Consider the following 17,486-nt stretch of genomic DNA (forward strand, 5'->3'; position numbering starts at 1 on the left):
TTTGGTGGCCTCCATTCGTTAAGGGGTGTGCGGGGTGAATCCCCCTCAGTGCAAATGGAGACTACCCTCTCTGACCCAACTTTGTTTCCAGGCGTGGAGGAGGAGGAACTCTGGAGACCTGGCAGTACCTTGGCCTCCAGGGAGTTGTTTCAATGCATACTAAGTCACCTGTGAGCTGCTCATGCCCCTGCTCTCCCTCCAGTGACTCACTATACACGACAGTCACCACTTTGACTGTCATTGCGACCACAATATAAAATTTATTGCAACCACAAGGAATTTTATACTGGACAATCAGCAAAAACGTTGAGAAACGAATTGCACAACATAAGTATAGTATCGCTACTGATCAAAGAAACAGCGCCATTAGTAAACATGCTAGAGAATGTTTTTATCCAATTCAGTGGTCTCAAGCAAGAATCCTGTTCAGAAACAATAATTTTATAGAAAGAAATTTGATAGAAATGGCATTTATTCAATATAGTGAAAACAATAACTTCAATGGCAGTATAGCCTTATTCAAGACAGACCTGCTATTTCTACATATCATGAAAAGCCAGTACAAATTATGTAATATATTGACTTAGGTATTCACTTAATTACCTGTTTAGCCTCATTAGATTGTTAAACTTTTCTATTGGACAAGCTATGTACTAGACAATTTATATTTTACAATATCCTGTAACAGTTGTAAGCACCGTTAACAATTTGTAGTTGTTTATGTGTTATGTAAGTCTTGAAGTCAAATGTAAACATATGTCCAGTATATGCTTTTCTTAAACTGATTAGTCAATAAAGTTCCCCAGAAGAGGCCTGATGGAGGGCAAAACTGTTGGGACAAATTAAGAACTCTATTTCCTCTTCCTTTGGTTTCTCCTTCGTTTCATTGTGGAGTACATCATGATATATATATATATATATATATATATATATATATATATATATATATATATATATATATATATATATATATATATATATATATATATATATATATATATATATATACTATATGAGTGAATTTTTATCACATCACCGTGATACATATACAAGCATTAACCTACAAACGTCCTTTAATATCCAATTCACTCTACCTCAGGAATAATATATTTTCATATATGTTACCCGAAGGGGAATTTTTTTAGTTGATAATAAGTTCGCCGTCTCATGGGCTCGAACCACGAAAGAGAACTCAGGACTAGAGTGACGCGAATTTTAGCCCATCTAAAAACACTTAGAACTGCCTATTTTGATAGTTTAAACACAAGAAAAGCCCTCTAAAAATGCTTATACCTAAGTATTTTAATAGTTTTATCACAAAAAGTGCATTTGGTCATGAAAATGATATGAAAATACAGTAATTTTAGTGAATGTTTCTCAGTGAAAAATACCACGAATGGGCAAATTTTCCATGAATAATGGGTAGATACGTTCCACAGAGAAATCCACTAAAACACTATTTAAACGTTGAGCCCACTAATACGGGGTTTAGTGTGTGTGTGTGTTGATGGTATATATATATATATATATATATATATATATATATATATATATATATATATTAAATATATATGTATATAATATATATATATAGATATATATAAATATATATATATATATAAATATATATATATATATATATATATATATATATATATATATATATATATATATATATATATATATATATATATATATATATATATATATATATATATATATATATATATATATATATATATATATATATATATATATATATATATATATATATATATATATATATATATATATATATATATATATATATATATATATATATATATTATATATATAGATATATACTGTGTATATATATATATATATATATATATATATATATATATATATATATATATATATATATATATATATATATATATATGAATATAGGAAGGCCCATAAAACACTAGCTTCTGTGCCCTGTTCACTGGTAGAATATGGACAGGTGGAAAGTTACAATGGTATATATACAAAAACATAAAGGTGTGGCCCTAGGCCTCCGATGTTATGGGGTGGCGTTTCTTAAGGAGGAGAATGGCCAAATTCCCTAGTGGTTTTTAGCCTCATTAGCTCCTGTTTGGCGATGGATCTGGTGGTCGCATTTCTGGGTCATCTTCTTCATGAGGGGTTTGAGGATTAAGGTGTCGATGTCATCCGATTTCCAATGTCCTCCTGACAGGTTCATATTGTTGGTTTGATTGATGATAGCAGATTCCAGCATCCTTCTTTTGTACGGACAGCTACTTTGAAAACCAACTCCGCCCCACTCCAGTTAATGACATGCCCTGTATTTCTGATATGTAGGAAAATTCCCGAACTCTCCGGCGTAACGCACTGATCTTTTGTGCTCTGTTATTCTTTGCGAGCGATCTACCTGTCTCCCCTACGTAGATGTCCTGACAATTACTACACGGTATCTTGTAAATTCTGTATGTTTTGTATTGTAAATTGTTTCGACCTCTGGTCACAGTCAATACCATTGTCTTCCGCGGTTCGGCGCCAGTCGGCCGCTATATAAACTGCCTGGATCTGTAATAAAGTAGCAGTAACTTTTACCTGCTCGTTTCTTACGGTGAGGCATGCTGTCTTTTTTTGGAAAAAATCGATATTTACTTTTTTCCCTCCGTATTTGTCTGTTTCACTAGGGGTTCACAAGCATTGCTCACCCCGAGTTACAGACAAATGCCGGAAGACTTCGCCTTTCACCCGACCTGATAGCCGAGGCACTAAGAGGAGTTCTGCTTGACCCAACCTCCTGTAGCAGCTACACAAGAAGCGGTTCTTCAGGTAGTACATCCCTGTGTGTTCAGGACTGAGAAACCTTCCAGCTTTCCTTGCAAGCATAGGCTTTCTCGCCGACCGGCAACGGATATAACTGGATACCTCTTGAAGTCCTCTGCAACACTGTCCTAGGGACTGGATCTGTCTTCGCTGGTGGGTGTCGTTGACGGAACTTCTCGGGTCAGAGCCTCCCTTCAAGTCTGGACTTACTCGTCTTCTCCACCGAGGGTTGCATCTCTCTTTCATTTGTGAAGAACGTAGGCCCTTGCGACCCAGTCTTGTATCTGAAGTATCCTTCTTCTCCTCAGTCGAGACTTAGTTACGGACGAGAAGCTTCTTCAGTCGTGCTGTCCCAGGGAACTGTTCCCTGGGTGGCATGTGACTTGTCTAGGGTTCCTGTCCCGTGCTCTGCATGCGCCCTTACAAGAGTTGTCGGATAGAGATGTGTCCTCTTATGACCATCTCTCATCTTGCTCTGGCCTTGGCATAGAAGATGGAAGAACAGGGATGGGGATCAATACCTCGACTCCTTCTCGGATGTCGCTGGTGGACTCTGAATCTATCGGCATCTATTGTCGGGTTCGAGTCCTTCTTGTTCCCCTCCTCCTTGGACTTTGTGTCGATGATCCAGATCAGTTGTTACTTTGTCCTATTAGGGAGATGTGGTACTTTCTGAAAGGCTCGACATTCCTAAGCTGGACGTCGTCGACGTTTTCGCTAGTACTCTCTCTCCCAAGGAAGAAGTGTCTAAGGACACATCTTTCTCTTGGCTTCATGTAGCGATCAAAGGAGGTACTCGGCAGCCGGCAACGACGATACCGATACTCTCCAGCCGAGAGCTCACGAAGTAAATGGCTTGGTCCATCCCTCGCATTCCGGAAGTTACTGTCGGTCTGGAAGCAAGAAGTGGTTTGATAGACCACACTCTTGTCTTGCTGTGGTCTTGCCCAAAGGCCCTTGGAACCTTTTTTCCTTGGCCCTGTGGTGGCTGCTCAACAAGTTGTGTTTTCTTACCCGGCTCCTTCAAGAGGACGAGTAGCATCTCGCCTAAGGTGTTGGTTCTGGAAGTAAGAAGGATACCGAGAGTGACTGGCCTTTCTTCCCCCTCCTTTTCCGTCCTCCTACTTCTCCTTTGGGATGAGAAGTTACTGCCTAACCACCTTGCTCAAGAGTTTAACGGCCGTTTCCAGCGCACGCTGAAAGTAATTCCTAATGTAAAGGACCTCAGGTTTGTATAGTTAGGAAAAATAGTTTACTTTCCAAAATTGTGATATGTATCATTGACCTAATGAAGAACATTTACCTATTCAGAAATAATGATCGTCAGATCTAATTGTATTCACTGAACTTGGATCACAGGAAAATGAAATAAAAATGGAAGGATATCGAAACGCACTTGTTGAATTTTTAAACTTAAAATTAATTTAATAACTAAAGGCTGAACATATCAAATGGGTAAGTATATAAGAGATAAAACAAGCACTAACCATCGGCAAAAGTGGTTCGTTATAAGATACTGAAAAAACGAAGAAAATTTATAGTAGGAAACAAACGCAGAAAGGTAAATGCATAGTCTTTGGGTAAATGACTCGAAGAAAATCTTGAACAGGCGCAAAAGCAGTTCGCTGACGGGAGAGCCACTGCATAGCAGAACAAGAGCCATTACTACTACCACTCGCGTCATTTGACCCAAGACGATTCCGTTTGTTCGTTCTACCATCGTCTTTAAAACAACCCCATTTACGGTAAGAGAAAGTCAGCAACAAACTTTCCCACGTTTGCCGTGTAATTATCTTGGTCCATTGCAGCATTTTCAGTGTGTACGGTGCAATTTATCCGTATTTGTGTTGCCTTGTGATGGAAATTAAGATAGCCCAACTCTGCTGATGTGTAGGAGCCTGTGCCAGCTTAAGCTTTTTCCTCAACAAGTCATAAAACGTAGGGTTTTTTTGACAATTTGTGACTTTCTGTGATTTTTTGACGACTGTTGCTGGTGTAAGTGGCTGTTTTTGAGTAACTTACCCTAGCCTAACCTACCCCTAGACATAGGCTACATTTAGGTTAGTCAGTACGGTATTATTTCATATGGACATTAATTGCTTTCAACATAAAATATAGGTTTTTTCTGTTGTATTATGATGTGATTTGAATGATTTTGAGGTTTATTTCCATCGCAAATGAATACTTATCCTTCCCGCAAATGATATACTGTATAAAATTAATAAAATTACGACTTGTCAGAATACTGCAACCCCCTCTTCATAGCTAATACGGCAAAACTGTGTTTACTGATTACAGTTTTGCCGTATTAGCTATGGAGAGGGGGGTGCAGTATTCTGACAAGTCGTAATTTTATTAATTTTGTATACAGTATATCATTTGCCGGGGAAGGATAAGTATTCATTTGCGATGGAAATAAACCTCAAAATCATTCAAATCACATCATAATACAACAGAAAAACCTATATTTTATGTTGAAAGCAATTAATGTCCATAAGTGAAATAATACCGTCAGTACAACTAAGCAATAGCACCGCATGCGGTATTGGGTAATTCTAAGCCGGCTGTCTGCGGTGAGCTAGACTATGGCATTTGACGTTTTCCTAGGTTATTTTACTTGCTCTACAAGAATTTAAAGTAATGTTTTGTTGGCTGGCTGTGACTAAACTGTAATTGACCTTTGACGACTACACGACTTGAATTACCGGTAGAACTGTATAGTAGTTCCGCGGCGGCGACGGCACTATAACTTGACTTTGTCTACAGTTTTTTGGTTGCTAATTATGAATTTACCTTTAATTTTTGGCACTCGAGTGTAATTAACCTGTAATTAACCCGTGAAGTCCATCTAACAAGGGGTTTCCATACACGATCTTCACAGGCCAGAGCATGGGTACGTTGTTTCAAATGGTTCATATCCCGTCTGGCAAGTGCAATAACTTGTTAACGTATGGGTAGCCAACCCCCACCGGGGCCAGTACTAAACACGGTGAAGGGACATTCCATTTGGCCGACAACAAACAGATGCACAGCCAGTATTAGAACCCCTAAAAGTGTAGAAAAAATCAGTTGAAAAGGTAAAAACAGGTGTGGAGCTAATATATAGAATTACCGAATTACCTAACGCGGGGTAGTTCTAAGCCGGTATTCCGCGGTGAGCCCACTACCGCCCTCCATAGCTAATACGGCAAAATTGTAACCAGTAAACACCTCTACGGTACGTTAGGTTGGTATTTTTAGAGGTGTTGACTGGTTGCAATTTTGCCGTATTAGCTATGGAGGGGGGTGGGGGGCTCGCCGCAGAATACCGGCTTAGATCTACCCTGTTGGTAGTGTAGTCTTCAAAGGTCAATTACAGTTTAGTTATAGCCGGCCGACAAAATATTACTTTAAATTCTTGTAAAGCAAGTAAAATAACATAGGAAAACGTCAATTGCCATAGTCTAGCTCACCGCGGACAGCCGGCTTAGAATTACCCGGTATTGCTTTGGAAACTAATTTTGGGTTGTTTATTGTTTAGTTGTCCAGGCCGCTTAACACCTTCAGCCCAGGCCACAATCACTCTACCAAGGTAAGTAGTTCCGCGACCCGACCTGCGCGCGACCCCATGTGCCCTGATACCTGACCCAGTCTTTCCCAGGTTGCCAAGATGCTGTCTGCGTTGCATCCCGCACATTTGCAATTCACCGCCGCCAATCCTGTGACGATGCTGGATTTAGCAGTTTTATGCAATGTCGAGAGGTCATTACTTGTGTTTTTGATGAAAAGTGGCCTTTTGGATGATTTCAGTGGTGTTTAGGGCCAGTGCAAAGACGGCACCAGCCGTCCCAGCCCAAAAGAGAAGAATCGAGTTGCCCGAATTCTCCGATGATTCCAAATTCGAGTAAGATAATTATGGTTTTTTCAATTTACGGTTATACTTTTTACTGGCTTTCTGCGGGGTCCATGGGGGGGCAAAGCCCCCCCTGGCCAGGTCAGGGCACGCCGTCTTATGAGAGGTTAGGTAGGTCAGGTCTGGGTAGGTCAGGACCTGGCATAATAGGAAAGGTTAGGTTTATCTATGTTAACTGGCTTTCTGGGGGTCCAGGGGGGGCAAAGCCCCCCCGGCCAGGTTAGGGCACGCCGGCCTCTATTAGGTTAGGTAGGTAACATCTGGTTAGGTCAGGACCTGGCACTATAGGAAAGGTTAGGTCTGTTTATGTTATAGAAATGATGGTAAACATTAGCGTCCGTCCTGGCTCCATCTTGTTGGTATTCGTCTGCCAGTTTTCTAGTCGGAACCTACTGCCATCTGGTGGTGGGTTTTGACTAGAAAACTGGCAGACGATAGTCTTGGCCAACTAAACTGTAGGCGCTCCCTGATTTCTCCTATAGCATTATGGTTGCTTATCAAGAATTTACCATTATTTTTTGTCGGTCGACTGTAATTAGGCAAACATGTAATTAACCTCAGCAGTTGTATGCTGGCCATCTTGGAATGCTGTCATTCATGCACAGTGTTTCAGGGGAGCTTTTCGTAAAAAATGGAGTTTCCTCCACCAGGGGGTCCATGGGTCTCTGTCCCTGGCTAAGCAACAGCCTGCTAGGTTAGGTTAGGTAGGGTATGTTAGGTTAGTATAGTTCCTTTTATTGTAAGTGGTTTCCTTTGCCAATCCCTTCTTAAACATATGGCTCTCTAATGACTTGCGCATGCGTGGAACCATTCCATAACAACAACATGGCATTCCGGTCTTTCTTCCAATGTTTTCCCTCATACAAAACCCCGCGTTCCCAAAAGGTCCCCAACCATGTTGGGAAGATATGAGGTAAATAATAATTGATCAACAATAAACACCACCACCTCCTTCATCAGCAACACTAAAAGTTTTGGTAATAGTCCATGCAGAGCTGTTGCTTAGATTTACCAGGTAGTCTACTATGGAATATCACCAAGGGCGGTAAGTGTAATTAAGTATATCTTAGTTTAACCAGACCACTGAGCTGATTAACAGCTCTCCTAGGGCTGGCCCGAAGGATTAGATTTATTTTATGTGGCTAAGAACCAGTTGGTTACCTAGCAACGGGACCTACAGCTTATTGTGGAATCCGAACTACATTATAGCGAGAAATGAATTTCTATCACCAGAAATAAATTCCTCTTATTCTTCATTGGCCAGTCGGAGATTCGAACTGACGGCCAACAGAGCGGTAGCTGAGAACGGAACCCGCTCGCCCAACGAAGAACTGGCAGTAAGTGTAAAGGAGATGGCTGGGTATTATTATTTTATAAGTTGCCAATACATGATATGAAATTGTAACTTAAATTTTTTTTAAAAGAGCTCTTCATTCTCATTATTTTGAACCCCATAAACTCTGCGCAAATAATAAATAAAAATTGTTCCTACACAATATACAAACCATCAGTCCTTGAACTTTAAATAAGGTGATGAAGTACTGAGAAGAATTCCTCCCTGAGCCGACCTTCTGCGTCAGCAACACGTGAAAGTTCCTCATTGGGCGAGTGGGTTCCATTCTCAGCTAGCACTCTGCTGGCCATGAGTTTGAACCTTGGACTGGCCAATGAAGAATAAGAGAAATTTATTTCTGGTGATAAAAATTAATTTCTTGCCATAATGTGGTTCGGATTCCACAATAAGCTGTAGGTCCTGTTGCTAGGTAACCAATTGGTTCTCAGTCATGTAAAGTAAATCTAATTCTTCGGGCCAGCCCTAGGAGAGCGGTTAATCAGCTCAGTGGTCTGGTTAAACTAAGATATACTTAACTTTTTTAGCAACATGTGAAGCAGTTCCTCAGGCAGTACAATCCATGTGCCGTCTTCCCTTGCAAGCATAGGCTTCTTGCCGAGTGGCAACGGAGATAGCTGGATATCTCTATCAGTCCTCTGCAGCAGTACCCAGGGATTGGAGCTATCTTCATTGGTTGATGTTGGCGGGGCTTTTTTCTCTGGTCAGATCTGCTCTTTAGTAGGTCCCGGACTTCCTCGTCGTCTTCGTGAGAGTGGCTTCTCTCTGGTTCAGTTGTGAAGACTTAGGTCCACATTCGGCTTAGTCTTGCACCTGAAAGTAGCCCTTTTCTCCCCAGTCAAAATTCAGCTACTGATAAGAAGCTTCGATCGGTCTTGCTCTCCCAGGGACCTCAGGTCCCTGAGTGGCATGTGACTCTCATTTAGGGTTCCTGTCTCGTGCCCCGCATGCGCCCTTGCGAGAGTGGTCAGACAGAGTTCCGACTCCCAAGACCATCTCTCGTCTTCCTCCAGCATTGGAGAAGAGGATAGATGATCTTCATGGACCTTCTTTGCTGTGAACATTCAGGGGATGGGGATCAGTAGCTCGACTCCATCTCGGATGTTGTAGCGAACTCCGTACCCGTCGGCACCTGTTGCCAGGTTCGAGTTCTTCATGATCCCCTCCTGCCTGGACTTTGTAGTCGATGGATTGTAGTCGATGATCCAGATCAATCTCTGCTTTGTCCTGTTATGGTGTTGTGGTACTTTCCGAAGAAATCTTGACATCTCTGATGGTTGTCAACGACTTTGCACTAGTATTAACTTGCCCAAGAAAGAAGTGTCCAAAGACACGTCTTTCTTTCTGGCCTCGTGAGATGATCAGAAGGGCGTACTCTGCAGCTGATGTTAACAACACCTTTACACTCTGCCTGAGAGCTCACGAAGTCAATGGCTTGGTCCATCCCTCTCATTCCAGAAGTTTCTGTTGGTCTGGAAGCAGAGATGTGGTCTCATCAGACCATGTTTGTCTTTCTATCTTTGGGTTTTCGCCACGAGTCCTTGGTACCCCCTTTCCTTGGAGCTGTGGTGGCTGCTCAACAAGTTGTGTTTTCTTACCTGGCTCCTATAAGAGGACAGGAGCATCTCGCCTGAGGTGTACCATTCTGGAAGTGAGGGGGATTAAGAGAGTGACTGTCCTCTCCTGCTTCCTCGTCCCCCTGCTTCTCTTCCTTCGGGCTGAGAATGGGACCCAAACTGACACATACTGGAACTGGCGTCTGATGTGGTAAGCTTACACACCGAGCACCCGTTCCATTTTTCGTTCCTAGAATCATAGAAGCAATCCCACTCCTTCCTCTAGCAAGGGGAGGAAGGAGACCCTGGCAATAAGACAAACCCTTTCCTGGTTTTTACCTTACTGCCTCCCGCTCTTTAGATTCTTCCTAGCCTGTTTTCTTATGAGTTATGATTCCTCACTCATTTGGAAAGGTCCAGAAGTCAGATGGTTGATCTCACAGTTCCTGTACTCCGATCAATATATCAGAGGCATGGTGGTACTCCTGGCTCTTTCGACTAGGAGGAGTAGCCCAGGTGTGCTGAACTCCAGTCAGTTCAGAGACTCGCTCAGATTCCTTCCTGCAACAAGTGAGTTTTCTTAATGTAAAAGACCAATAGTTTGTATATCATGTGGGGACAAATCACAATTTTTGAAAATAAATTGTATTTTTCCTAACTGCACAAACCTGAGGTTTTTTACATTACATTTATGCCTGCTTCATGCCATCCCTCAATCTGAAACCTGTGCCGAAAGGCAAATTGGAAACCTGTGCCGAAAGGCAAATTGGAATGTTTACATCCGGGCAGGGGGGACTCCCGCTTACTGGACAGCAGTTACTGCCTAACCACTTTGTTCAAGAGTTTTAATGGCTGTTTCCAGCTTTGCTGTAAGTAATTCCTAATGTAAAGGACCTTAGGTTTGTATAGTTAGGAAAAATACAATTTACTTTAAAAAATTGTGATACTGTAGTGGTAAATTGTGTTGCTCCTGGGTCCCTATTACCTAGATGTAGCTTTTGCTCCATGGTGTGGCCCCTGCCCCTGGTTATAAAGTCCAGTTACCCCCCCCTCATTCTAATTGTACAGGGATATCACTAATTAGGCTTTAGGGTTCATCGTTTTAGATTTATCGGTGGGCTAAGTTGATGCGTTGGAAATGAGATAACAGAGAACAGATGAACAGAGGTACTGAAAATCATCACCCACAAGCAAAAATATGTATTAAGAATCATAACAGGATAAGAAATACATGTATATATACTGTATATATTTTGAAATAGTAAAAGTTTTTCTTTTCTAAAGAATTTCAAAACACTAAATGCTATCTCTCTTCCTACATATTCATAGGGATCTTAAAATAACCTTGCCTGGCCTATGGGAACCAACAGCATTATTGGCCAGGAATGGTTACTTTACATTAGAAGTATAACTTGTTTATGTTTGTGTGTCATATTTGTTAATAAGGATTTTTCAGTTCATATTTTACTGTACCACTTATTTTCTTTATCAAGCAGTTTTAGTCAGAAATAATAAAAGTAATGTTAAAACTTATGTAACTATGTGCATTTTGACATAAATACATGAGGTACTTTTTTTTCAGGTCACATGGTGAAGAGGAAGCTTACAGCCATTCAACTTGATAACAATGTTAACACCCAAATTTGAAGTTCAGCAGGATGATCGTCATCTGATAATAACAATATTTGCAACCTATGCTCAAGTGACAGATACAGAGGTTAACATAGACTCTGAGACATTCACTTTCTATTCCTCCCCATACTATTTAAGGTAGGGTGAACAGTGTTGCCATTCATTCTGTGTTGCAGTTCGTTCTGTGTGAGGCATTCTTCAGGTTTTCTTAAACAGTGAAAGGGCACACTCAAGCATTTTGTTTTATAAACAAGAGGGATAACTGAAATATTTCTTGGTTATTTTTAACAATGCTCCATTTCAAATATCTGTGAATAGCAACCAAAGAATCCCACCAAAAAAAATTTGTCAAGTATTTTCCATTGCAAACTTTCTGGAGTGTTTCTTGGTTGTTATTCGTGATGCCTGCACACTGGATTGTTTTTATTATATATGCAGGCAGTCCCCGGTTTACGATGGGTGTTCCATTCCAATGCCGTGTCATAGGCAGAAAATTGGCATAACCCAAAATAATCATCGCAGATCATAAGAAAACCGTACTTTTAATCCTTTGGGTATCCTTTGGGTGTCTTGAAAATGACATAACCTGCATTTTTATGTATGAAACTTACCAAATAATTACATAGCTATAGTTTCGATTTTAAACGGCAGCTCAAGAATTGAAAATTCACTGTAGCGCGCTCTTCTTTTGGTGCAGGTAAGTGCCCCGCCCACTTTCGGGGAAGAATAGGTACAACGTAGCTTAAGAGCTCAGTTCGTTTCTGCTGCTAGATGACCGAACATCGGTTGTTCAGCAGCTTTGTTTTATTAATTCAGGAATAGTTTCACCAGATGGTTTGGTTGTCTATCGAAGGATTTGGTGAAGTATTCTTTCATTTGGTAGTCTCCAAGCTATATTTTCATAGCTTAGTTAAGCTTAGCTTAGCCTTTTTTCAATTTTTTGTCAGACACGAGTGTGACCAGTAACCGGTATTGCAGCAAAGGCTGTAATACTAGGTTGACTTCATTTAAATATGATGAACATTCTGTTTGTTTTCACTGCCGCATTCAAATATGATGAACATTCCATTTGTTTTCACTGCCATGGACAAGTATGTTCCCCCGACTGGACTTGCGACAAATGTTAGGATTGGGATGTAAGTAAATGGAAAGTGTTGACCAATCATTTGGATAATTAGAGAAAGCTAGGCTTAGGGAAGTGTCCTGTACCCCTAAACCAGCTTTTTCAACACCTTTGACTTCTTGTTCCCCGATTCCTACTTCTCTCGCTCTTCTGACAACTCCGTTACCTGGCTCCCTTCCCTCTGAACCTAGTGCCATTGCCAGTCTCGAAGTTTGGATGGATAAGAAATTCGACGCTTAGTAAGTACTGTTGATTAGGTAGGAACTTCTGTAACAGTTCTTTTGGACAAAGCAAATGAGGATCATGAGCACGCTTTGGGATCTCCCTCTCCCATTGGATCCGAGCTCCCAGTGGCTCATAAGCCTGCTGCAGGTTCAGTTTGTGCTGTTGCTCCAGACACCTGTTGGCGCTCAGCTCTCCAGCATTGGAATACGAGCCTGAGGCTTTGCATTCAGACGTCCCTATTGCTGCAGGTCAACCTGTTTCGGTGCCTTCTGTGTCACAGATCCCCAAGGTCGTATCCTCTTCACCTGTTGCTGATCGTGCGAAGTCTACAAGTACATCAGCACCCCAAGACTCTTCTTTGATTCCCATTCACCAACGTTTGGACAACACCCTGGAACTGTTGAAGAAACCCTCGTCTTCGAAACCAGAAGAACCGCAGCAAGATTTGCTGCTTTCCGCTGTATCTTCAGCAGAGGAGTAACCTGAACCAGAACAGGGAGTTGGGCAAAGCTGTATTTTGTTCCTCTCCTTCTTGGCTTTCCAAAAGGAGGTATGTATACTATACAACCGGGGAAGCTCCTTCCTTGAGAGTTTCTGCTTCCTCTCAAGGGGACTTCTCCTGTCTGATTGACCCTGCTCGTCGTTTGGCTTTCGATGCAGTGAAAGTTATGTTTTCCTCTTCTGAGCTTGACCACCTAGTTAAGGATAGTTTTAAAGTATTCGAGGTCTTCAGTTTCCTTGACTGGATGGTGGGCGTGTTAACCAAGACAGTTGAAGAATGTTCTCCCATCCAAGAGAACTTTGCAGCAGACTGGCTCGGAGTCCTGTCGTGTGCAGACAAGGCGATTCGAGATGGGGCACAGGAGTTAGCTGCTCTTTTTTCGTCATGTATGCTGAAGAAGACTTGGTGTTCTTTCACCACTAAAGGAGTGACACTGTCCCAGAGATCTGCTCTTCTTTTCGCTCCTCTGGACAGTACCAGGATATATGCACCCATGTGCCAAAGCCAGGCTATGCTGATACACAAGGTTAATGGTAAACATGCTGAATTAGCCTGTTTAGGGTAAATACACTGGAGCAGCCTGTTATTTAAGACAAGAATTTTTGTTCAGTATGACTGTTGTTGTATTTGGGATTGAACATAACCTTAACACTTAAGCTGCTGTAATTTTTAGAAAAATGCCCTGTGTAAAGAGGTATTGTAACCTCAAGTATGATTCTCACTATTTTTCAGTCATATTCAGAGAAATGTGATTTAAAAAACAAATGTACAGTACTTTTACCAAACCGCAAAGGTTTTTATCCTCAGAATAGATGACTGTTTGGGGAGCCAAGTTTATGTGTAGTAGTTAGTCTGAGGCAAGACTTCTACAGAGTAGGCTTGCTCTGGCTTGTTTTCTCAAATCTGTTTTGGTTTATGTTTACATGCTGAGAACTGGTTTTGTTGCTTTGCTTCAAGAAAGTGACACCCCAGGTATTTGAAAATTTCTCTGAAAAATCCAGCCTTGTGCCCTGTTAGCAGATTTTTGTCTTTTTTTAAGCAGTTTATCAGATTCAAATTATTGCTTTTAAATTTCAAAATCTATTTTGTTCATCCATGGAAAGTAAAAATAGTAAGCCCTGGTGAGTGAGAGTACGCATTCTCACTTAAATAGTTAACTACATTCATTATTAGTTTATTTAGTACTTGATGCCATTGTGAAAGGTTGATAGGAAAGCATTTGTGAGGCATAAAGATTAAAGTATTTAGATTTAGTTGGGATAGGATAAATGTATCTTTGATTAGTATTGTTCATTGAAAAACATTCAAGTAGTATAGTAGTTGTTTTGTAGCTTGCTCACAGCTAAACGTGAGCTTCAAGATTTGTAATACTGTATTTTAATAAATATTTTCAGGCTTACATTTTCTGGTAAATTGGTAGACAATGAACAGGAGAAACATAATGTCAAGTATGATCCTGAGAGAGGTGCTTTTGTCATTGAATGTCTGAAGGAGACTCCTGGTCAGCATTTTACTAATTTGGATATGTTGACAACACTTCTTGCACCACCAGGAGCTCTTGGAGTAAATAAACCATTAATAGAAGTTATAGATGGTAAGTAGAAATAAGGTTTATACAGTATATTCATGAAATATTTTGTTCAGAAATATTTTGCATTAAGAAATCGATACTATTTGTAGAAGCTAAAGCCGCATGCAGCTATGGCTTGAGAAACTTTAGATGCTACACTAGATATTATGACGTCGGGTGGTACTTTGCTATCTTTCGCCTTATCTCTCACTTCATTCGTAAATTGGTAAACTTCCACACTCGCAGGACCGCCTCCGTGATTATGTTCTTTTGGAACAGTTGTCACCTCATGGTCTATCATTATTGTTCGGCTTTCGCACTGATCTTCAAAATCTTTATATTTTCAATATGTTTTGTTCATCACTTGTTCATCTTTTACAAATAAAAATCCATTTAGAAGGAACATTGGCTTTCCTGTCGAGCTCTTGACAAGTTTGGCCATCGTCAAGTAGGGTGCTTACACTTTGAAGTGTATTATTATAATGCTCTACAATTTTCCACAATGATGGATTAGTTTGTTACATTTTCATTCGCTAAATTATTTACTTATTCTTAAAAACATATTGGTGGAATCTGTGTAACCAAAAAGACTATTCTATCGTAGGTCTGAAAATGCTGCGACTGTGGATATTTTCTGTTGAATGGCCCAAGGAGTCTGTTTCTAAGAGGAGTTATTATATATGTGAATTTCATGTGGTCAGTAACATTTTTTTTGCTCATGTTGATATAAGTTTAGAAAGTTTTTTGTGTTTCCAGGCAAAAATGATGAGTCAGGTGATGAAGATGACTGTACAAATTCTGATTGGTCTTATTATCAAACCTTACCTGAAGAAAATATCGTGACTGGAGGGCACAAGTATGGCTTCGGTAACACATTCTCAGGTGTTTTTACTGCCCTTCAGGTAGGTATTGGGTAATACTGTAAGTCACAAAACTGCTAGTTTTATATAAGTAACTTACCCAGTCATTACTTAGCTAAGAGTTTCTACTCGCACGGTAGTGACTTTGTGATTATTTTGTCAAAAGTTGTTTGTTTATTATAAGTTGCGTTACATAAGTTGCTCAACAAATATTCAGTAGTATTTTGAATAAGTTTTTATTGCTGAAGTTTGCTGTATCTTGATTTAGAGTACATTTATGATGAACATTAGCATTGACTGCATACATGTTTGTGATTTCTGTCATTTCTGTAATTTCCATCATAAGTTTGAAATTTGAATATTTATATATTACTGTAATGTATGCTGTCTTCCTTTTTAGATGTGAGATCTAACATTACTCCATTTTTAAAATATCTTTGTTGAGCAGCCAATTGAATTATGTAATTTTTCTTTGCTTAAATTAGAATATATTTTGCAGGATGAGCTAAAAGGAGTTGTTGACATCCTTGATCCTGATAATAAACCTTTTTCCCAAAGAAGAGAAGAGAGACTGGCATGTGAACTTGAGACCTTTGATGAAGATCATTATTTGGCAGATTACTTTGAGATTGAAACTGCCCAGCAGTGTGTCGAATTTATACCAGAATTCTATTGTCTTACTTCAGATGAGGGTTTGTATTTAGAAAGAACCTTGAAGCTTTATACCAAATTTTACTCATAAGATCATTTTAGTATAGTACCTGTAAGGATGGTGTCAAAGGTGAAGTTATGGTTCTAATTTCCATGTGTATACAACTTTAATTTTGTGGCTAACTTCTGAACTATAATAGAAACTTCACATTGACCTGCATACTTCACTAAAGAAGTCTTTTCAATTGATACCTAGGTTAGTTACTCTGTGACCTTCGCACTAAAAATCACTCCCATTGGGGCTATTAGCATTTTGCAAACAGAGCTTGGGAGAGAATTATGGGAGACATTTACTTAGTAAGAACTTTTATGACAGAGTCTTTAACACTCCATTAATTGAAATGTTTATAGAGAGGAGTTGGTCAGAGGTTGGTAGGGGATAGGGAGTGCTGTAGCAAAACTGTGGGAATGTTCTTTATTTTTGGTATTTAATGTTTATTGTGTGAAACCATCTAGAGAGGAATGTGTATACAGAAAACAGACTTTATTTTACATACTGTTTTAGCATGGTTGCATGTCAAATGAACCCACATTCTTTCCTATGATAGTTTAGTGAATTTTTTTTATTTAAGTATTGATTTTTGTGAACTGACATACTTTTGTACAGGTGCATTAATTCCATTTTGTTTCAATTACAACCATGTTGAGAATATTCCGTGATATCAAATGTGGCAGACAAGCTCAGTTGCCAGGGACAGGTGATAGGGATGGAGTGGTTCCTACACCAGGACATAGTGGAAAGGCTGTTTGATCTTTGGGGTCTCCCAATGTTAGATCTGTTCGCAGCCCGGCACAACAGGACATTGACGGTGTTTTGCTCAATTGCGTCGGACCCACAGGCAGCAATGGAGTACACCTTCCAGCATCCATGGGACAATCTAGTGGCCTGTACTTTCCTTGTCTGATATCAGTGGTTAGATCCATTGAAATATGAGACCTTTTTGTTCTATTTTTTAGTGTTAATTGAATACAGAAAATGCATATTTTCATCAATATTGGTCAAAAGTTTAAGCTTGAGTACATCTTAATAGGGGTCAGAAATTTTCATGTCATTCTTAACCCTTTAGCTGCACAGGACTGATCTCAGTCATCAAAAGGTCTCATTCATGATGTGGGACTGATCTCCCCAGTCATCATTCTTTTGGGTATAGTTGGGTAGCTCGTAAGAGATAACATGTTTCCCTCATCATTTTAAGGAGCTTTTGCGTATATTCTAGCGACAAATAGCAACATCTGATTTC

General features: G+C 40.0%; 1 protein-coding gene across 2 annotated transcripts in view; it reads left to right on the forward strand.

The window, feature by feature from the left end:
* Window positions 1-4,405: 4,405 nt before the first annotated feature.
* LOC136829364 (protein SHQ1 homolog) overlaps window positions 4,406-17,486 on the forward strand; it is a 31,896-nt gene continuing 18,815 nt past the window's right edge. Inside the window, exons 1-5 of one of the 2 annotated variants that reach the window (XM_067087812.1) lie at window positions 4,406-4,568; window positions 11,205-11,392; window positions 14,499-14,698; window positions 15,431-15,576; window positions 16,034-16,226. In XM_067087812.1, the coding sequence (XP_066943913.1) occupies window positions 11,250-11,392; window positions 14,499-14,698; window positions 15,431-15,576; window positions 16,034-16,226 (682 nt within the window). In that variant the 5' untranslated portion in view covers window positions 4,406-4,568; window positions 11,205-11,249. Of the gene's footprint in view, window positions 4,762-11,204; window positions 11,393-14,498; window positions 14,699-15,430; window positions 15,577-16,033; window positions 16,227-17,486 lie in introns of both variants that reach the window. The other variant, XM_067087813.1, reaches the window with a different exon arrangement.

The sequence above is a fragment of the Macrobrachium rosenbergii genome, chromosome 44, assembly GCF_040412425.1.
Source record: "Macrobrachium rosenbergii isolate ZJJX-2024 chromosome 44, ASM4041242v1, whole genome shotgun sequence".
Taxonomy (NCBI): domain Eukaryota; kingdom Metazoa; phylum Arthropoda; class Malacostraca; order Decapoda; family Palaemonidae; genus Macrobrachium; species Macrobrachium rosenbergii.